Raw genomic sequence first — 21,975 nt, 5'->3', positions numbered from 1 at the left:
GGCGTGGTCCCTGTGTATACACAGTGCATACACAAACACACTCTCTCCTCCCCCGACAAATCCTTCTTCACGCAAAAATAACCCCCTCCACATCCCCCCTATATCATTTTCCTCCCCAGTCGTTTTATAAATAAAGGTCAACACTTTCAGTCGTGTAGAATTAAAGCTGGGCTTCTATAGCTGTATTCAGGCAACTAAATGTGAATTTGAGAGCCTAGCTTCAGGCACCATGCTTCGGAAATATTAGCCATAAACAGTATTATGCAGCTGCATTGGGCTGCAGTGTTTTCTAAAGGCAGACTGGCCAGAAACGATCCTTTAAAAATCTGTTAGAAGAGCAATGGCTCTTTATAAGATGATGGTCCCTTTAAAAGGCATCCAAATGTTAATGTCTGAAGGTTCCATGGCAATTGAAAGAAAGAGCTTGGAAATGGACATCAGTTTAGAGTATAAGGCCAGGAGGGCCCACCAGATGATCTAAACTCTAATCTGACTTCCCATATCTCACAGGCCACTACCACCACCCATCGCCCTCAAGCTAAACCCCACAACTAAAATTAGACCGAAATATTACAGCCCACAGGAGACTAGACTATTATGTGCCACAGAGAGACAATAGGAGGGACGGAGGTGCAGTGGGGCTTGAGGCCCTACTATGGCAGAGAAATGGAGACATACCCAGATAATCCTGGCAAGTGATCCGCACTCCATGTGGCAGAGGAAGGCAAACACCCCACCCCAAGGTCTCTGCCAGTCTGACCTGGGGGAAAATTCTTTCCCGCCCCACATAGGAGAATCAGTTAGACCCTGCGTGAGGTCACCCTGCATTGTATCTCAGCCCCAGCCAAAGGAAACAGTAGGTCTGTTAATTGTTCATCACAAAAATTACAGCTCTTTGTAGCAAACGAAGGACTGGGATGTTAATGGAACCAGTCAGAAAATGGGTTTTCTATTCTACAAAAAATGGTGACATTTTGAAGGGTTTTTCCATCGGAGTTTGGGACAAAAAGCCAAAATTTTGAATTTTTTTTTACAAAACAAAATTCTGAAAAATTGTTGGTTTGGGTCAATCAGAACGTTTCGTTTTGAGTTCAGTCCTTTTTTATTTTTTCCCAATATAAAAGGAAGTACATTGCCAATGGAAAAATGTTTTCAAAACAAAAACAAACAAATGGAACTTTTCATTCTGAAAATGCTAAAATGTTTTGAAAAAATTGGAAGTAAACAAAATTTCACCCAAATCAATACAAGTTTGGAAAAAAATCAATCGCATAGCAATGGCATTTCTGACGGAGAACTGTTTCAGTAATTTTTTCTGAGCAGTTCTAGCTGCTAATCCTTCTAATTAAAGGGGGGGGGGATTTTGTTGTTGACAGACTAAGCTAAACAACTGAAATCAGAGAGTCAGAATTTTGTGTCGCGCAAACTTGCTACGGAATAAGTTAACACATTTTGTGCCTCGCTTGTTTATTTTGTCCCTTCTTCCCCTTTTTCTGTTGCATTATTCACTTTTCCTTCTATAGCTTGATCAGAGGTGAGCCTGATCAACAAAGTTTGGACACCTTCCCCCTCAGCCAAAGCTGGAGGCTGTTTGGCTCTGGGGTTTTGGCCTGGGCCCACATCGAACCTTGGTGGGATTTGCTTCCCCGCCAGAGATGAAAGTTTAACCCTATGCCCTGCAGTCTACAGAGAGGGAAGGGAATTTAGCCTTAGAAATTAAGAAAAGCTGCTCAGGTGGGGGCCAGGAACAAGGCAGGGAGAGTGCAAGGTAAAGACTATGATTGACTCCAGAGAGAGCACAACTAATGGAGGCAAACCCCAGTGTGTTTGTGTGTTGGGGGGCTTGCTAAGGGCCCTGAAGAGAAGGTGCTGCCCACAGCCAGTGAGATTATGGGAAGGGCATTGCTATTGGATGAGAGGAGCAGGCAATGTTAAATTTCTGGTCTTTGGACAGGGGGATTACATGAGATGAGAACCTACTTTCTCTGGTTTTCCCCAGTTTCACTCGGAGCTTTGGGTAGATTTCATTGGCGATGTTTCTGAATGGCATGTTCTGTGTAACAGCCTGCGAGCTCAGGGTTATACCTGCAAGCATGTTATACTTCCCTCTTGCTTTGCACACACATACACTACCTACAACATCAGTCATACGTTCTCCACCCTCAGACACACACATACACTGAAAGCCCCAAGGAATACACGCATCCAGCCACATATACACTCCCCACAAGCATACATAGCCAAGGTATTTACTTCTGTCAATTTACTTGCACTCCCTCTCCCCATACGTATGTATATATACCTCCCAATGACTATATGTTCCCTGCGTACAGACACTTAGATACACACATATAATCCAATCAACACAAACACACTCCACATGCAGTCCCTATACACACGTCCACTATACTCACAATGCCGCTCACAGAACAGACATACACCCCCAAAAACTCACCCACAGTTTACATATACCTCTACACTAATGTACCCATCTGCATGCACACACACACACACACTCATTCACTCTTCCTCACACATATCTATAGGGACACACGCACATGTGCTGTCCACACATCACACACGATCTTTTTCTTTTTTCTCCCTCACCCACAACAACAGCTAATCTCCTCCATGGCCCCGATATTGAACTATCATGTTGTCCATTTCCCAGTGACAAGGGGTCTAGTTACAGGGTTATTGATTGGTTTTCATGCAGACAGATGGATCCGTCCAGGTCGCCCATTGAAACCCACCTCTCTGTGGGCTGATTGTTGCAGCTCCGGGGATAGGATTGCACAAAGAGACCACCCTCCACGCCAGCATCCTTCACCCAGACCGCGGATAGTAATAAATGGAGCCAGGCTGAGCCATAATAAAAGCAATTGAGTGGGTTACCTGTGCAGACGTGGATTTATACCGCCTCGTATTTGATGTGATTGTTTTATTGAGTTCTCAGCACAGTTAGGACCCCATTTATTTATTTATTTTGTAGCACTAGCCAATGTCCACCTTTGATCTTTTTCTAAGATGTGCCCTAGGGGAACAGGAATGGACGGGACCCCTCCAATTTTGCTCTTCCTTATAGGCCGATGCTGATGATGCTTTCGTGGGAGAGCCCTAGCCACAAACAGCTCCCTTATTCTGCAAATCTGACCGGAAGCTAGCCATGTATATTTGTTTAACCCTTAAAATGCTAGACTTTTTCTGGACTGCCAGCGAGAGGAATGTTGAGGTCCACTTGCTGATTTTCCAGAACAGCCTCAACTCAGACCCACGCAAATGCAGAGTTTGCACAGTGCCTAGCACAATGGGGTCTTGATCTGTGAATGGGATGCAATTCAAATGATAAATAACAACAGTAACTCAGCCTCTGAGTTGGTACCCACATTTGGGAGCCCACAAATAATTGCAAGCATAAATTTCCTGGGTGCGAATGTTTCCAGGCATATTCTGAAGCACTTGGGTGCCCTGTGATCTGATTTGCAGGTTGCAATCAGGAAGATGGCTGTCTACATGGTATGAAATGTGCTCCCAGATATTTGCACTGTGAAAATGGGAGGTTGCCTCTGAAAAATCGCTCCCTGTAGTGTTTTATCAGAGGTGCCATGGTATTTGCTGTTCTTCTTAAAGCCCCAGCTCCTGGGGTCAGTTGATTACATGAGATGCTCAGCTCTCAGTTTTTAAAAAATAGTGAGTTGCTAGCCCTTGTGGTTGCACAGGCCAGGTCTACGCTATAAACGTACATCGGCAAAACTAAATAGCTCAGGAAACCCCCACACCCTTTAGTGATACAGTTATATCAAGCTAACCCCTGGTGTACACAGCGCTATGCAGAGGGGAGGGCTTCCCCTGCCGACATAGCTAGCATCTTCACTGGCGCGTTAGAGCAGGGCAACTGCAGTGTTTTAAGTGTAGACCTGCCCTGAGAGAAGCTGGAAAAAGTGACCCAAGTGTGACCCAACGGCTCTGAAACCAGAAGGCAAATAAAAACACCCCCTAAATGGATTATTATTATTTTTTAAACTCAGGATTTTTAAGCCACTCTCATGACTTTTGGGCCCTGACTCATGATTTCTGAGCACCTGGGCTTGACAAATCTGCCTGTAGATTGATAGCATATGACAAAGGAATTGGGGATGGGTGAGATCCCCTCTCCCGCCCCCGCATTCTAATCAGCTTTTTCAGTTTCAACAATGATGGATTGACAAAGCCAAGCAGAACCTTTCTGAGTAGCCCTAATCATCCATACTCTGGGTGGGGTCTTCTACAGCATTCATCCTTGGCCTAACTCAGCTCCTATTGATGTCAACTCCCATTGACCTCAGTGAGGGCACAGTTAGGCCGATGCTGAGCACTTATGTTTAAGTGGCCCCTCGCATCAAGAAGGATGCCCATGTACTTTGCTGACTGAACCCTGCCTGCCAGACCCTCAGATTGAGCACTGCCACACCTCTCTTGGAGTCAATGCCAATTTAATTCAGGCCAAGATCTGGCCTAGTTTAAATGTTTTCAAAGTCAAGTCCTGGATTTTTTTTTTTGCTATAACATGAAAGTCATTTGATTAGATGGGGTTATGGAGAAGCAGGGGCTTTTCCATGTGTTTGCTACATGACTTCCTTTTGAATCAATCATATTATCCTATTGTAAAGGTTACAGATGGACTATTAAATCATCCAGTCCATTTCTCTAGCCAAGGCAGGAGTGTCCCCTACATTTTCTCTTGTTTTTATCCCATCTAGTTTTAAATATTCCTAAACAGTGAAGAATTCCTGTGAGAGACAATTCCACAGCCTAATAGATCTCACTACCAGGAAATTCCTTCTGCTACTAATTTAAATGTTTCCTTTCTTAATTTAATCCCTTTACTCCTAGTATACCACTTTGTACAAGCCTGAATACCTCCTTTTCTCCCTCAGAGGGTCTGAACCCTTCAGATATTTGCAGATCATTATCTTGTCCCCCTATTTATTTGTCTCTTAGCCAAGCTACTTATTACTTTACTCATTCCCCCAAGTCAAATGAGTTTTTCGGATAACAGAGGTTCTGATAAATGAGGTTTGACGGCATAGGACTCATTCACCCAACACTGAAATGCAGCTGCCTCTAGGGTGTAGTACAGCAGCCATTCACCATACACAAAAACTTGCACAAGCTTAACTCACAACAACCATGCATTGTTGTTGCGAGTTAAGCTTGTGCAAGTTTTTGCGTATAGCAAATGGCTGCTGTACTACACCCTAGTCCATCCTAGACTGAAAGGGTGGACTTTTAAAAGGCAAAAGGTACATGCAGTCTCTGAACATACAGCATTGCAGAGCAGGAAAGATAAATGCCAGGAGCTAAGATCTCTCCTTTCCAGCCCTTCATTGGGCCAGATAGGAAAATCAGAGGGAATATGATTAACTCAGTCCATGCATCACGATACAAACTGCCAATGGCCAGATGTGAGGAATACGACAAGTAATGGTGCCACAAGCAAAAATATACTCCTTTAACTGAAGCAACATTGTGTATGACCTCAGTTTTATGGGCCTGTCCTTTATTTGGAATGATGGAAAGGAGGTAACACTGGGTTTGTGTGTGACTAGGGGAATCTGGGTTTAAAAGGAGGATGTAATGAAGTCCTACATGACCCAATCACATTCTCTGCTCAGTTGAAAGCAATTGGGAATAGGAGCTGCTCTCCCTGGGGTGGGAAATTGAATGGAAACCTGGTATCCAGCATTAGGTCAATGGGGAGATCATAAAAGGTGCCAGCCCCTTGCTGGGATCCAGAAAGAGTTACTTTTGTGTGTGAGGAGAGGTGCCAGATTAAGAGACCTGAGAGCCACGGCCCCTATTTATCCAGACAGCAGATACAGCATTAGGGCAAGCATTCCCCACCCCTGCCCTCCGTCACTGGATTACAAGAACCCACCTCGAGTCAGAGGCTTGTTCGTTGTACCTGGGCAGGTTAATCCCTGGCCGCTCTGCTAAAACAACCAAGAAAGTGGCAGATTAGCACCAGCTATGGCACTATGTTTATGTGATGTGGACTGCTGACTAGGAACTGGACTGAGAGGCACCAACTCGTTTAATATAGACCATCCAGTAGTTGTTACTTTCGGTCGTTATTGACCTCGCTCACATTAGATGCTCTCAGCAATCCAGAGTCCTCAGAAAAATCATTATCCATCCTCCAGATTTCACATCTACTTAGCGGGATGAGGAAGGTGGCAGAGACTCCAGGACTCAGCCACAAGTGACAAAGATGGGTACGGGATTTTTTTGGGAAAACTCACAGATTGAATTACAAAAGTTGTGTCCTATAGAGGAAGAGAGAGATGGGTGTGTATAGAGATTAGACAGATAGATAAAATGATGGATGGATGGATGGATCAATCCTTGACTGATGTAAATCGGCAGTGCTCCAGGATTGGATCTGTAATAATTCTACTTTGAGGTATATGGGATCTTTTAGGCAAAGACTGCTCAACAGTGGCTTACAAAGGAAACTAAGTATCTCATTTCCATTTTACAGAGGGTGAAACTAATGAACAGAGAGATGAAGTGAATTCCCCAAGATTACATATTGAGTCAGTGGCAGCTTCGGCAAGAGAATCAAAGTCTCCAGACATGAAATCCCCTGCTCCGATTGCTAGACAAGGCTGCCTGTGGACACTGATGGTTTATAGCCACATGCTCAATATTTCACAATACAACAAACACAATTCCAGGGATGATATCACCTGAATCAGTGTCTGTCTTTCCATTTGTATTTATAAAAGAACCTCATAAAAGGAGGCAGTGTGAAGATCTACACTAACTAGGAATCATTGGCCAATTATTAAATAACGTAACAGAAAACATTTTCCAAAACCAATCACATAATTCTAGAAGTGAACATATACTAGGGACACAGATTCTTGGGAGGGACTGAAAAAGCTTTATCCTGCCACCTAGCATGTGACAACCCAGCTGAGGTTTATCATGTCCAGCAAACTGCACACCCTGCTATACGAATCAGAGAAACACACAGTCCAAAGAGTAACCATAAGCATGCAAACTGACTATAATATTATTCCACAAGCCTATGACTCCTGCATTCCTCAGATAGGGATCATGCCTGTTTCTCCCAAACTGCAAATCTAACAGTACTGAAAGCTACCTCAGTACTGGAATGGAGGGGCACTTTGTCTGTGGGCCGGGTCCACACTTGGGAGACTGTACAATATATTGAGTGTTAGAGGTAGGTAAAAAAATAATGCTTAGAATAGATTGGGGGTTGAATCCTTAACTACGGAACTCTGAACATGGTTCCATGATGTGCTGTTCCTACTAAAGCACACAGCATAACTCGTACAGATCTCAGTGGGTTATCATAACATGCACAACCTGGGTTCTTAAGGTTCTCCAAGAGCAGCAAAACAAAGCCAACACCCCTATTGACATCAGATAGCCTCGTCCCAGTGGGAAGTGATATCTGACACCCCAATTCATACTAGAAACGCCACTGTTCTGCTAACAGCAATGCGGACGCAAACCCAATTTAAATAGTCCATATTTAAGTGATCAGAGATAACCAGCCTGCTTCCATGTGATAATGGAAAATCTCTCTAGTCATTTGAGATCAACATTCATTGTTTGCTATGTTGCTGGAATTAGAACTTTATGCCACTTAATTGCTTCTCAATGATAGATATACAATATCTGACTTATAGGTATATAATACATTAAACCTGCACTAATTTATATTATTTAATATATGAAATGTGTACTGGAAATCTCCCATATTAGACAACCACCCATCTTGAGTCTACCAATTGAAGTCTATTTTGTCCATTGACTAATGCATTGTGTATATTTATTCGCCACCGTTAACAGAAGACCACCAACTGGTAGGCAAATGATTTTTGCTGATGTCTTGAGGGTTACGATAGGTTTTTCAATATACTCTGTATGAAGAGCTAAAATACAATGTTGCAGCATAGGGGTTACATCGGCACAAGTTTGGGATGATCGTGTTAGTCACAAGTGGCCCAGCCGAGAGTGAGTTATAAGTGTTGTCCCAAATGCATGCTGATCAAACTTTTACAGTCCAACATGTATTCTGTAGGTGCCACAAATTTAACAGAAAATCGATTTAAAACGGTTTTAGGAAGATTTTAAAAATTTCACGTTGACTATTTTTTGTATCCTTGCACCTAGAAACTCATGTGCCTTTGTTAGTCTTAGTCCAGCTGTACAGAATTCAGAAAGAGCAAAATCAAAATGTAATTAGTACATTTTCAGAACCTCTTAAAATGCCCTAGAAGAGCTTTTTTTTAATACATACAAATGTCACACATGGCTTTAAAGTCTAATATATTTGGTCTTTCCAGAGACAAACGCTATTCTCATTTCCTGCTAGAAAACCGGGCTTCTGCCATTTCTGCAAAGATCTAATTTCTAGAGCCCCTAGACACTGGACTTTAAACTTGTCATTAGTGCACGTCTGAAAACTGCCCGCGGTGGACTTTGGGCCAATACAGTTTTGGGGGTAAATTCCACATTGCAGGGGAAATGAAATGTTTTTTGTGTCAGGCTGGTTTTAAGAAATGGCGTCTGTCTGAAGCCGCTCAGGGAGTTGGAATGTTAGAGTAAATCCAGGGAGGGCCAAATTGGTGATCAGAGAGCAGGTGAGGTGGACACAGGTGCATGATAAATGCAGTTTGTCACATGACTCGGCAATTTATCACACATATGCGATGTCTACATGATCTGGTTATTTCAAAATGTTTGTTTCGACAATGGAAGAGAATGAGAATTTGCATTTTAATTGTAAACGCAGTCCTGTCTCTTTCTACTATCTTCTCAGTGTTGTTCCCACTGAGTGAATGGTGAAACTTGCATTGTTAATGGCAGCAGGATTGGGCCCTTGTATTCTTTCTATTTCCTGTTCTGCTGTGGTTCTCTCACAACACACTGCTGTGTTCCTCCCCAGCACACATCCTAAAATGGTGCTTTTTGTATCATTGTCCGCAGCCATTAAAGGAATCATTTCCTTGCAAGTCTGGGATTCTGGGAGCCCCACACAAAGTTAATAGGTGAACAAGAAGGAGGTTGGGCCTGCATTATGAAAGAGATTGAAGAGAGTCTTAATCAGCAGAAACTGAAAAGATCCCATTCTTCCTTGGCAATCTCACACTGAAATATCACAGTGGTGAGAATTGGGGCATCACAGTTGGGCCTATCTGATATAATAATATTTACCATTTATAAATCAATATACATCCCCAAAGAGTTGTAGTTAGCTAATGAACAATGTCCCCGACCCCTCTGAGATATGTCAGTATTATTATCTTCATTTTAGAAGCGAGGAAACTAAGGCACAGTAACATCAAGGCAGCACAATAAATCAGCAGCAAAGGTATGATTAGACCTGGAAAGCATGTGGCTCTGGTCTTGCGCATGAATACGACACCGTGCGGCCCGCTGCAATGTGTTACTCTTCCCAAATAGGTTACAAGTCCCTGCCTTCAGTGGCTATTGGATGTCAATTTGCTTTTGGCTAGTTAACCCAGCATGCATGTTCCAGCTAAGCAGACTGCATCTTTGCTCCTCTCTGAAAGAATGTGCTGTTCCTTCAAAGAACCTAAAACCCTTCCTCTGGACTTCTGGGGCATTGGCTTAATTCCTTTCAGGGATATCTGGCTGTCCTTCCACAGCTGCCTTGTAAGGTGTCTGAATGTCAAACTCTTATTATTTCAATACCTGACTGAGAGAGTAACAGGGACCTGGAGGTTTTTTAGGAGGGTGTATAATTACTCGATCAGTATTATGTTACCCTGTTCATAACTTAATAACCATTTTAATACAGATGGCACACACAGGGATAATTTCCTGGGGTAGCCTAGCAGTATATTACAGAGACTGTGTGTCTGAGGGAATCTTCTTTAGCCAAGGTACATTCTACCAGCTAATTCTACCTGCTGTTTTCAAGATGATGTGGAATAATTCCATATCATTTGCAAAATATGTAAAGCTGTTTATATAGGATGTGAATTTGGGATATATATGCTGCCTGGGTTATCAGACTTATTTTGATAAATCTCCCATGGATAGCACAAGACAAAAAATACTGTAGTGTTTCCCCAGTGTTTATTTTTCCTGATGTTGGTGTGAACATACAGGGTTTTTCAACATCCTGGCTACACCTAAGTGTAAATATACAGGCATATGCATGTATGCACTCACCAGATACTACCATGCTGGTCAGTGTGCATGTGTCTCTAAGGTATGTGTATATATACTCCATGTAGTGTGTGTATTTTTGTGAGTGTGTAGACTGTATATATATTATTATATATATATTATTCTATTGGAGTGGTATTTGTATCTGAGTGCATAAATGTGTATGTTTTTGTAAGTGCCTGACTATATGTGTTCCAATATTTCTAATAGTGTGGCATATGTGTGGGTAAGTACCTACAGTCTTGTGTGTGTTTGTATCTTTGTGTTATTCTACCTGGGTCGGTGTGATATTTGTATATGCGCCTGTAAGTGTCTACCTGTGTGATGCCAATGTGTGACTCTCATGCATGTGTGTGTTGTTTATACATGATTATATGCATCACAACATCTTGCAGCATTCCCCATTTTGTCACCTGGAATATATCCTTTTTGCCACCAAAGAAGGGATTCTTTCCCTAAGGGGTGGGGAGGGGTGGGTGGTTTGTTTTACATCCATCCCGCTGCAATCAAAACTTCTGCAAGGGGCTGTGATCTGTGCAGGTTCGAAACAGCAGCTAGACGCCTCGTGGAGCTCTTCCCTGCCTTCGGAAGAGGCGTCCTTGCTGGCTTAGCAGCTGCCCCTGGGGGTGGGGGGAAGGAGCCTCGCATTTGGGAAGCTAAATCTGTTTGTTTAAGATAAACAAACATTTGGTGGTTTAATGGCTCAGGAGTGCGGGCTGTGATTGTCTTTAGATATGGGCGCTTTTAATCTCACAGTCTTAATTACTGAAAACACTGGCATCCATTGACACGAGGCAAAGAGCGCTGGAGAAGCAGGACGGAAGGAAGGAAGGAAGGAAGTCTCCTGCCAGGTGCCTACCCTCGCACTCCCAGCCCTGCCATGCAACACCCCGCGACGCGCACTTTCACCCAGTCATTTCACCCAGCTCCCTGCCCAGCCGGTCCCCTCCGGCGGCCGCCCCCGCGCGCCGTCTCCGAGCAGGCTTCCAGCACCAGCAGGCCCCAGGAGCGGAACGCCCCGGGCTGGGGGTTCGCCGCGGGGGCAGGGGCACGGATGGGGCGCGCTGCCTCCAGGGACTAGCCCGGTCACCCCGGGCCTGGGGGAGCGGGGAACTCCAGGGCCGCAGAGGCGGCGGGTGCCTTGGAGGGGGGAATGTTAGAGCCCCCCGGCCCGGGTAACCCGTAGGCGAAAGGAACTGGCTGGCTGCCGGCTGGGAGAGCTTTATGGGGGCCATAAAAGGGAAGTGGCCGTGGGGGGAGGGGAGCTGTGGGAAAGGTGGGTCGGGCTGGGCGCAGAGGAGCGGGGACTGGCCCGGGGGCAGCGAGCGCCTGGCCGGCCCCTGGGGCAGGGCGCTGGGTGCCGGGCCGAGGGGCGCCCTTACCTGTTGATGGAGGAGACGCTGGGCACCGTGTCGTTGTCGCAGATGCCCTCGGCCAGGAGCCGGTCCCGGATCTCCCAGGCGAACATGGTCGGGTTTTGTCTCTTGTACTCGGCGATTTTATCCACTACTTTGGGGGTCGCCACTTTGGGCTTGGAGCCGCCGATCACGCCGGGCTTGATGCTGCCCGTCTCGTAATACCTGCTCCAGAGCAGAGCGCGGTCAGTGCCCGGGGCCTGCGCTCCCCTGCCCGAGCTCACCCGCACCTGGCCACCGGCTGCCATGCCCTGTCCTCCCGCGGCCCCGCGCCGCCCCCGCGCCCCGCAACTCTATCTGCCCTTGCTGCCGAGCGGAGCCTCCCCCGCCTGGGGCCTGGGGCGCCATTGCCTGCCTCCTGGGCGGCTGCCCTGGGGCGGGGGGACCTGGACAGTGGAGGTGGGGCTGTGCCCTTGTGCGGCAGCGGGGTGTGCTGGGGAGCCCGGGGGCAGGGGAGGTGGGGCTGTGCCCTTGGGCAGCGGGGTGTGTTGTGGGGGGGGGGGGGGTGGAGGGAGGCGGCTCCTTTTTCCACCCGAACTCCAGGCCTAGCCAGCGATGGGGAAACAAAACGGAAACCGCCCCCCGGATAAAATGCAGAGGGATGGGGGCCAGTGAGGGGCCCAGGGACACAGCCGATCGCTGAGCTCACCCCCCCCCCTTTTCGCTGATGTTTTCTCCTCCTTCCCTGGCCCCCCCATTCTCACCCCAGCCCTCATATTTTCTCTCCCCCGCTGGAAGTGCCTGGCTGTGCCGCAGGAGGCGGAGAGCGGTTTGCTTGGCCTGGGTGCGCAGCGGGGATTTCGGGGCTCCCCGCCCTCTCCGCTCATCTCTGGCCCTGGCACCCCCACGTCCCCGCATGGCCACTAGCTCGGCACGGTTTGGACACCGCTTGTGCAAAGGGCAGGTCGGAGGATGGCCGGGAGGTTCCGGCACAGGCAGCCTGTTTCCTGAACCCCAAGGCCGGGCTGAGGCAGGTTCCCCCACCCGAGCTGCCTCCCGGGAGATTTCACACCAAATTTGGTTGCGACCGTTTTTTTAAGGCTGCTCGGCAGAGTGGGGGTGGGGTGGGGATTTTTTCCCTTTTCTTTCCTACTCACAAAATGTTCCTGCTTCAGGTTATTTCCCAGGCAAAGGGGAGGGAGAGGTGGCTGGGGGTGGGGAGGGGGGCTGTTTGTCCTGCAAATTGCTCTTCTCCCCTTTCGGGCTGCGTGACAACCTGGGGGCGCAGAGGGGGACCCAAGGGGACGGGAGAGGAGGCAGTTTGGAGGAGGGGAGGGGATGCACCCGCTGCTCGCCCGAGCCTTACCTGCCCAAGATCTTGCTGACACAACCGTGGCTGACCCGCAGCTGCCTGGAGATGTCACAGGGTCGCACTCCCTGGTGAGCCAGCTCGACTATCCTTTGTCTCACCACGTCAGGTAGGGGCCTGCCGTTCACAAACACCCCCCCGAGCTGGTTCACTCCCCCATGCCCTGCTGGGGAGAGAGAATAAAAAACACAACAACCCACGCACCCCAGAAACAGACCGTTAGTCGGGGATAGTTAGCGACCCGCGGGCAACATCTCCAGTGACTAGCTATGAATGGAGGCGATGGAGGGGGAGAAGGGTGTGGGGAAGGACAAGAAAGAAAGCAAGAAAGCAAGCAAGCAAGAAAGAAAGACTCTTAAACACACCCTAACCCAGAGGAGTGAATTTCCTACGAATGTCACTTTCCTCTCTCCACACACCCAGCTACTTTCCTGCGGCGATTGTGCCCCTTTATTCCCAGGATCTCTGATGGAGCAGCAGAATGTCAGGGTCATTATTCTGGGGACGAGCATAGATCCCCAGGCTCGTGCCGGTTCGGCGAGTTGGGAAGAGATTTTCTCCCAAACGCTTGAGTTTCCCTTCTAGAGGCTCCAGGCAGAGCCCTCTTCCTGCAGCGGCTCCTTCCCCTCTCACTTCATTCCCGTGCCATGATTTTCTATCACATTGCCTGCTGCTTTTATTTCCGCACCCCTCACCCCGGAGAATTTTTACCTGGTATAGCTCGTTTTCTCCATTTATTTTCGGATAGCTCTGAATTAAAGGTGAAAGGGAAAGAAAGAAAGAAAGAAAGAAAGAAAGAAAGAAAGAAAGAAAGAAAGAAAGAAAGAAAGAAAGAAAGAAAGAAAGAAAGAAAGAAAGAAGTCTTTGTGTCCCGCAAACGATTACAGTTTATATAAACAAAACCTCTCTCTCTCTCTCTCTCTCTCTCTCTCTCTCTCTCTCTCTCTCTCTCATAAGCTTTCGGTCTTTTAGGGGGGGAAAATCCGCCAGAAAAAAAAACTCGCCTTGATTTTTTTTTTAAACAAGGATTCTGTTCAAGGGGAAATAAAAATTCCCCATTCGCCCCTCTTCAGAAAAAAACCCAGCTCGGTCTTCCATGGGGTGCCCGAGTTGCCTTTTTTCAGTAATCATTTGGATGAATACGGGAAGGATGGGGCTTTGCACCTGCTAAATGTTTCAGGCAGGAAGCGGCTGCCAGGAATGAGGAAATCTCTTCATTCGGATATTTGCAAAATACGAGCTGTCTTTGTGACGCTCGCACCTAAGTGTGTGCGCGAGAGGTCCAAATGCGCATTCGTGGATATGTGTGTGTGCCCATAAATATTTAGAGAAGGTATATCTTCATTTGCCGCGATCCCTGGGTGTCTGTAGCGATAGAACTGGGGAGTGTGTGTCTACTGTGTTTAGAGCCTTCCTTTCACCCAGAGCTAACCTGCTGCAGAGATCTTCAGCTGGTTTTGCAGTTGGCTGAAAAATGATCTGTTTGTATTTTTGCTGGGTTTTTTTTCTCTCCTGCTTTTGACACTGACTCATTGGCTCTGAACTTAGTGGGAACTCTCATTGCCCTGCGATCGATCCAAGTCCTTCTTCACAAACAGAGTTTTTTCATCTCTCACAACCGCCCCCCCGTGCCCCCCATCAACACCCAAGAAACACCCTCCAAAATGCCATGAGCCTAACCCCGGGATGGTTTCTTTAGACCGCTCTTTTCGGCCCGATTAGATTTTTTTAAAACCCCTTTGTGAAAAAAAAAATACTTGGGATTATTGGGTGGTGGTAGTGGGGCATTTCTTCCTGCCCTCCACCTCCGGGATCCTTTGGGTCTTTCAGGAATGGTGCGGGTGGGTTTTGTCTCCATGCGTCCAGACCACCTTTTGCACATGTTGCCTCTAAAGTTACAAGCCAGCCGTTTCTTCCACACCTCGCTGATAAATAATTCAAGGCACCTTGGATAACTCGCATTACAGAATATTAAAAGGCAGCAGATGCAAAAAAGATTAAAAAATTAATAATTCAAATTATTGCACCCAGTGGTTCCCCCCATCCCCGGGCTTGTTTTAGTTTAGATCGGTCCCTTTCAAACCTTATTTTCTCTCTCTATATACACACACATCTGTCCCTTTGAACAGAACACAGTCTGGAGTCTGTATATATGTGTGAGCGCGTGAGGAAATCAGCGCTTATGTGTGTTATAATTGCCCGCTCATATACGGATTATATATAGGGCCCAAACTGAATCACGCTTTCTTTTCAAAATTCGGCAGCAAAAATAAAACGTTCCCAGATCTGCCTGGGTTTTCTTTAAATCATCCGCTGGGTTGTGAAATATTTTTATCGATTAAATACATTTTCCAAATTAAATTAAATGCAAAGGTATTGCAATCAATTAAAAAGAAAGCCGCCGCCGTGCAAACAAAATATTTCCAAACGCTGGGCGTATTTTCAGTGAATATACTTGGGAAACAATATTTTTTTCCCCTAACAAAATCGCTCAGAAAGAAGCAATTTTGAAAAAGAAATAAAGGTGCATCCAACCCTCTTCGTGGGCTTTATATGTTTGCTCTTTTTCTTCTTGCAAATCATTTTTTAAAACCCCAGATATTGTACTGTGTATCCTTTAAATATTGGGTTATTTTTAACAGCTGGCAGGGCAGCGTCTTGAAAAGTTTCGCCGTGGAAAGTTACAAATTGTTCTTAATTATTCATTTCCTGACTCAGTATGGTCTCTAGCTCAGATTTTTATTTTTACTTCTGTCTTTTTAAATCCCTGAATTATTTTCCCTGCCTGCGGTTAGCTCAAATGAATTGCAATTTCATTATTACAATAATTGTCATGGGTTGTTGTTTTTTCCTTTCCCCCCTCCTTTGATTGAAATGAGATTCTAGACTGAAAACATATCAGAAATCCACTTTCTTGTATGTCAATAATGCATTTAAAATGCACCCGAGGGATCTGGTAAATAAATAAATTAAAAAGAAAAAGAGGGGGATTGTGACTTCTTAATAACCCTCGAAAATGCCGGATTTCCAAACAATATAATTGTCCTCTTTCTTCCTCTAATTCATCCTTAAAACAAACAATCACCTTCCCAGTCATTTAAAAATGACATTTACCCCCTCTTCAGTTTAAAGAACAAAAAATGGCAGGGAGAACTGTGGTTCCACACATATATATGTATTAAAATTTTAAAAAATAAAGCTTTGACCCACGTCGCAGAATAAAATATAAACGATCGAAAATACAAGTGGACACACGCGTCGGAATCAACTACTCCCCCTCGGAGGCACAAATTTGCAAAGTGGATTTGGAGCAAGACCTGATTTTGTTGTTGTTGTTGTTCCCGTTCACACACACACTAATTCCCTCCAGTAAGTTTGGGGGGTTCCCAGGCTCCGGGATCCCCTTTGGTGGGGATCTTAGCCCCGAAGGAGATAGGGAGCATCTGTGGCCGGTGACGGCAAAGCAAGGCAGGGGTTTCGGAGCCCACCTTGGCTGGGGGAGGCGGCAGACGGCTGGGAGGATGGCCTGGAAAGAGGATCAGGTGAGGAAGAAGGGTTGGGGAAGGAGGCATGGAGGGATGCAGGAGAAGGAGCTGGGCTCCGGTACTCACGGTGCATTGCTGAGAAGGGGTCTGCCTTGCAGTGCATATCCATGGGGAGGCAAAGGAAGGGGAAGAAGTCGGCTGAAGCCGCCGTGTCGCCTCTAAAACTCAACTTCAAGACTTAGGGGAGAAAACAAAAAAGCAGCCAGCAGGGCGAGGGGAGGCGGGGGGCGGGCGCTCGGCCCTGCCCGGGGAGCGGAGAACTTTCCGGGGGCCGTGGACGGGGAGCTGGCTCGAGCTGGGGCAGAGCAAGCGGAGCCTGATGGTTCTGGTCAGCAGGGTCCCAGCGGGCAGCGAGAGGCAGCGGCCGGGGGGCAGGTGGATGTCATGGCTGGAGCGCTCGGGTCAGATCATCCCTGGCAGCCGGGTCAGCAAGGGGCTGGAGGCTTGGGCGCGTCTGAAGCAAGGTGAGGATGATGATGGTGGTGGTGAAGCAGCAGCGGCAGAGGATGATGCGGCTTCCTTCCTCTTCCTCCGCCAAGTCTGGGGCTAGTTCATTTAAGTTCAAAGTGGAGTAGAAATCCCCGGGATCTCTGAGCACCGGCAGCCCCCTCCCTGCGTCCCCTCGCCTCCTTCTGCTCCCCAGGCAGAGGGTCCCGCTCCTGGCAGACTTTCTGGCAAGGTGGGATGTGTTTGCGAGGAGCTTTGGCTGGAGAATGGAGCCTCCTCTCCCCGCGTGTGTCTCTCTAAAAGCTGCAAAGCCCCCTCCAGATCTCTCCCCCCCCACCCCCCACCCCCACCCCTCCTCGCCCTCCCCCTTTGCCGGGAGATGGATGACTTGTCAGACAAAGGCAATAGATTCCAACACTCTCTGATTCGCCAGCGCGCGGAGACGGAGCCCGGGCGAGGAGGTCCGTGCTTCTGTCACTCGGGCAGAGGAGAGGGGGAGGGGGGAGTGCCGGGGCGCTGGGGGGCGGGGAGGGGGGGACAAAACTACAGAGAAAAACGAAACTCGCGGATAAGACAAACTCCAGATAAGGGCTGCAGCGGGGACGGGGATCAGAAATTGAGGGGACACGGGAGGGTGCGCTGAGCTTAAACTGCCTGATTCCCTGCTTTGTTTCCGGCGCCTCCAACTCCCCTATTTAAGCACATTCTCTCCCCCACGCATACACGGCGCTTGTCAGTTTCATCGGCCTTTTTTCTTTTTCTTTTTTCTTTCTTTCTTTCTTTTTCTTTTTTCTTTTCTTTTCTTTTTTTTTTTTGCACCCTCACCCGCCGATGAAAGTGCTTTCCGCCTTCCGGATCCAGGAGATCTCTCGAGCTGAAGCGGCTGGGATTTGATCCACATCAAAGCTTTCTCGGTGTTTAACTTCAAAAAAACCACACACACACACACAAACCCACAAAAAAAACCTGCTGTAGTATCGCTTTGAAGTGGCATATTTGGGACTGGGAGATGACAAATCCGGGGGTTACAAAGTTTCTCTGGTTTTGCGCGCGCGCGTCTCAAAATAAGGAAAATAAAACAATCCCGGGTCTCCCCCCACCCCACTATTTGTTTATTTTTTTTTCCTTTCAGGCAGAGGATTTACAAAGTATTTCGGAAACGGGTCGAGAAGTAAAAGAGACGGCTTTGACCTAACAAGAGAGCAGAAGAGAAACGCCTACCTCGGGATAAATAAATTCACACACGTGAAAATGGGGCAATTTGCAGTGAGCTCAATGTTTGTTTCCATATGTGTTTATTATCATCATATGAAACGCTGTTCGTTTCCCCTCTTCCTTTCTTGGTCCCTCCTTCCCCACCCCTTTGCTTATCTGTCACAAAATACCCCCTTTGTTTTCTAACTGGTTAAGTAAAGAATCTCCCAGAGATCTTTATGAAATATTTTCCACCGTCTCATAAATCATGTTGGCACTTCAGCTGATGTTTTATCTCTCTCTTTCCCCTGAGTTTGCAAAGCCTGATTTAAAAATCTTTCCGACACTATATATGGTTAAATGCAGAGAAAGACAACAATACCTCTTTCCAGTGTGTACATTTAAAAAAAAAAGAAAGAAAAAGGTTAAACCAGCGGAATCCAAAATATCCAAACACCCCCTCCGAAGGCTACTTTTTTCTTCTGTTTTAATGGGGGGTTTGGAGTATTTGTAGTCGGATCGGTAATAATAATTATTATTGCTGCTACAATTAATGCTAATTTTTATGAATGCTCATTATTATTGTTATCAAGCCCGGCATGACTGTGATTTCCCTCCCTGATTTTTGGAGAAAAATCCCAGGACTGAATTTCCACCAGGTGCAAAGTTTGGAAGAGGCTTGTGAGAGGTTCTGGTTCAGAGCCCCTGTGTGTGCGTAGGGAAATACTCCGTACTGAGCATTATTGCTTCTGGTTTGGGGGAGGGGGGCATCTGTGCCCCTTTCTGGAGAATTCATTTCTCCCCTCTGCAGCTCACATAGCCCTAGTCTGCCACCGGCAAACTCACTCCTCCCCATGCTGAACCCCCACCCCTGCCATCCATCCTAAACCTCCCCTCTTTTCATTGCCTCCTACTTTGCTAGCTGCCTTTCTCCACTCGCCCTGCTGAGGTGGTAGATCAAAGAGGAATCCTTTCCCCGCTCAAGCACGGAGCATGTGGGGGAGGCGGGCAGGGAGGAGGAAGGGGGCAGCGTTCAGGACTGGACGGCTGCAGGTGAAGCGGGCCTCGCTGCCCAGAATCAACCCGCGTGTAAGGTGTGCGGGAAGGGGGAGGGCGTTCCTTTCCCTCCCACTGCCTGTAGATGGCGCTCTCCGGTTTGCTTTTTCTCTACGGCTCCAAATTGATACACATCAACTTCTATCGCAGGGGAAAAGTTTCAGACTAACCGGATTTGAACTTAATCTGCCACCCAGTAGCCGCAGCAAATATTAGCAAATGGCTGACAAACCTCTGACACTCACCGGCCAGCGCTGGGCAGAAGGAAAGGGAAAGGGGTGGAGGGAGGGAGACTGATAAACACACAATTACAAAGACATTTGCCATGAACTCTTCCCCCCTCCAATAACTTCGGTTTGCATTGGGGACTGGGAGACCCAGTAACTGTCCTAGTTTTAGCCCGCTGCCTCCCTGTCTGATAGCTCCTTTCCTTGATCACCGCGCCCCAAAGGCCTCCGCTGCTGTGGGACATTAGCGTTTCGGAGAGTCCTTTGTGGGAGCTTCCGCGACGCAGATGCTCTTGGGGCGTTATCACTCCTGGCTGTGTGTTAAGGACACAGCAACTTTCCTCGGGTGGGGCGGGGGGGGGAGCAGACGAATTTCCCCCCGAGCCTGCGGGAGTTGTCACTTTGACCTTGTTCCCCTACTACAGTCCCCGCATTAAGAAAGGGGTCCAGGAACCAGCAATGACTCCGGAGCCGCGTCGGCGCCAGCGGCTCGCCCAGTTTAACGAAACCAGTGTTTGATCCAGTTAAATCGGGTCAATTTTCCCATCTGGACAAGGAAGTCTTTTGCTTCCCCAAGAGGGGAGGAGATAATCTCAGAGAGCTCTCCCCCCCCACACACACCCCTGCCCATATCGCATCGTCACCTGGTGCCCCTTCCCTCCCCCGGCTTCCTGGAAGAATTGCTTTGTCAACATTCAAATCCACAGAACAATTTCTATTTGCGGGGGGAGGGGGGGAATATCCACGAGGATCTATGAGAATATTCCCCGCGCACGTTTAATAATTCGAGATCAGGAACAATGCAGAACTGTAGGGTCTGTTGAGAGCTCCCACTCTTCTTTTTAGGTGAAACCCCCCCCAAACCGGGCTCCCATTCAGTCAGGGTTGGGTGCTTTTCCCCGTCCGACTTTAAATGAACCTTTCTGTCTCTTTCTTTCTTTTTTTTTTATTCCAAAGAGAGTCTCTCCCCTTCCCCTAACCCAACCCCCCCCCCCAGCTAGAAACATTTACACTTCAAAAGAGGCGACCGCCTCTCTGCGGAAATTTCAAGAAAAATAAACTTTTGGAGGAGTTGAAGTGATACCGATCTTTGGATTTGCTTCATTAGCTGCTTTTCGCCGACTGATCAAGCCCAAATCTTTCCCATTGATCCCACTCATCCCCCCCCTTCCCGCACACCCCCCAATGCCCTGCTCAGCTCCCCTAAAATTCTCGCTGAATGCTCTGGGGCTGTTCCTCAAGGGTGGCAGGTTTGTAGTCTCTCTTGGAAGGGAGTTAATGAAACGTTAGTTTAGACAACCGCTTCTTCCCCGTCCCGCAAAAGTGGGGAGCGGAAGCGATTTGCGAATCTGAAAGCGAGGAGGGTGGGACTCATGACCCGAGCCTTTTTGTCCAGTTCTCTTGAGGATTCGGGCCTATTTTAAAAAATAGTTTTGACTGGGATCCTTACATCCAAACCCATAGCCCGCACCCATGTTGTCTCGTCGTTGTATATACGGCTCTAGGGTTGGAAAGGCGCCGAATCTACTGCTACGGAATCGGCTTGTTGTGGGGACAATTCTCATATTTATGTTATCGAAAAATGTTGCGAACTCCCGAGCGCCACAAAATCAACTTTTGTTTTTGCAGGCTTGTGAAATGAGTCATTGTAAATACCCTTCGTTGTTAGATGGTTTATTTCGGGGGGCCTACGCACACACACGCTTTATGATTTTACATTAAAATCCACCCTGACTACCCTCCCTCCCTTCCCAAACTCTGCAAACTCCTTTCACCCCAAGTGGGAAAAGGAGGGTCAAGAACCTTATTCCCAAGGAAGAAGAAAACCCGATCCTGTAGGTTTCTTCTGGGGAGAGAGTCAATTTGGAGGAAGGGGGTTGCCTCAAGGTGAAGTGTTTGAGGGTTTATGGAACCATTGTGTGGCTACTTGGATTTGATCCCCCGAGTTAGAGTCTGATTTGAGAGGGGTAGGGATGGGGATACACCTTGGATCTGTCCTTGATACCCCCCACGCCGGCCCGTATCCCCCTCACACACGCTGGGGAGGGGTGTGTGAGAACTCCCAAACCCAAAACTTTTCGTTTATCTGCTTTCTCCTCTTTCTTTGCAACAACGCAACTAGGGAGCTGCCCTCGGGGGGTTTTTTTGGGGGGGAGTGGGGGTAGGGAGAGGATTGCATTCAAGAAATTCCGAAATTTAAGGGCGGCTCAAAGGGAGGACTCCGGACTTCAGGGGAGCTGGAGCAGAGAAGGGGCCCTGGGAAAGGAATGGGGGGGGTGCTGGTTAAAGTCCCTGGCGCTCTCTCATTCAGACCCCGAAATCGATGCATCGGGGAGACAAGAGGCCACTGCTTTTTCCCCTTCCCTTTTGAAATAATGTTAGCTTCAAACGAACAATTAAAAACGCCCAATATTTGTCTCGGCCCTTCCCCCGTGTGTCTCCGAGCCCCCCTCTCTCTAAGCACCTCTGGTCACGTTGGAGGATGAGTTTTTTGGAGAGCTTCTGGTACAATATGGAGCACCATGGGCTGCAATTTCACACTCCACAGCACATTCCCCCTAAAGCTACTT

General features: G+C 47.5%; 1 protein-coding gene across 11 annotated transcripts in view; it reads right to left on the bottom strand.

The window, feature by feature from the left end:
- The window catches only part of PAX2 (paired box 2), a 133,216-nt gene that overhangs the window by 103,530 nt on the left and 7,711 nt on the right, over positions 1–21,975 (bottom strand). For 7 of the 11 annotated variants that reach the window (XM_073352922.1, XM_073352927.1, XM_073352918.1 and 4 more), the window contains exons 1-3: positions 16,548–17,230; positions 12,934–13,102; positions 11,595–11,792 (exon numbers count right to left, since the gene is read on the bottom strand). In XM_073352922.1, the coding sequence (XP_073209023.1) occupies positions 11,595–11,792; positions 12,934–13,102; positions 16,548–16,590 (410 nt within the window). In that variant the 5' untranslated portion in view covers positions 16,591–17,230. Of the gene's footprint in view, positions 1–11,594; positions 11,793–12,933; positions 13,103–16,547; positions 17,231–21,975 lie in introns of those variants that run through there. The other 4 variants (XM_073352919.1, XM_073352926.1, XM_073352923.1 and 1 more) reach the window with 3 other exon arrangements.

The sequence above is a fragment of the Lepidochelys kempii genome, chromosome 7 (genome assembly GCF_965140265.1).
Source record: "Lepidochelys kempii isolate rLepKem1 chromosome 7, rLepKem1.hap2, whole genome shotgun sequence".
NCBI lineage: Eukaryota > Metazoa > Chordata > Testudines > Cheloniidae > Lepidochelys > Lepidochelys kempii.
The sequence above is the reverse complement of the archived record's forward strand: the minus strand, read 5'-3'. Positions and strand labels throughout refer to the sequence as shown.